This window comes from Buceros rhinoceros, unplaced genomic scaffold (assembly GCF_000710305.1).
Source record: "Buceros rhinoceros silvestris isolate BGI_N320 unplaced genomic scaffold, ASM71030v1 scaffold33911, whole genome shotgun sequence".
Classification (NCBI taxonomy): domain Eukaryota; kingdom Metazoa; phylum Chordata; class Aves; order Bucerotiformes; family Bucerotidae; genus Buceros; species Buceros rhinoceros.
In genome coordinates this window covers 3,492-3,890 of record NW_010394212.1, presented here as the reverse complement: position 1 = coordinate 3,890, position 399 = coordinate 3,492, and the positions used below count along the sequence as shown (strand labels likewise).

The 399-nt window shown below is 53.9% G+C and overlaps 1 protein-coding gene across 1 annotated transcript in view; it reads right to left on the bottom strand.

Moving 5' to 3' along the window:
- LOC104501370 (rhodopsin-like) overlaps window positions 1–399 on the bottom strand; it is a gene marked incomplete at its 3' end in the record, with an annotated part of 2,898 nt that overhangs the window by 2,089 nt on the left and 410 nt on the right. The window contains exon 2 of the mRNA XM_010145170.1: window positions 297–398. Coding sequence (XP_010143472.1) covers window positions 297–398 — 102 coding nt within the window. The remainder of the gene's footprint in view (window positions 1–296; window position 399) is intronic.

Here is a 399-nt window from a genome sequence, read left to right as displayed (position 1 = left end):
CAAAAAGATGGGCAGCTCCCACAGCTGCCAAATCCGCTACCGGCACTTTTCCTTGCTGCACCGCTTGTTCTCAAGATGCTGAGCTGGTGGCTACCAAAGCTGGGTCAAAAAAAAGTCATTTGTCACTTTCTCCACCTCCCACCCAGAAACCCTGCAACCGCCTTGGTCCGCATCAGCAGAACAAGGACCTTCCAGACACCACGTGTTTCCAAGGTCATCTGGGCGTCTTCCCCCACCCCCTCCCTAAACTGTGGGCAACGCCTGGCAGAAGATGTTTGAGAATCCGCAGAACTCACCACCCAGCGTGGCAAAGAAGCCTTCGATGTAGCACCCTGTTACTCCAAAGACAAAGTACCCGTTCATCGACGTGTACATGGTGGTCGTGAAGCCTCCAAAGAC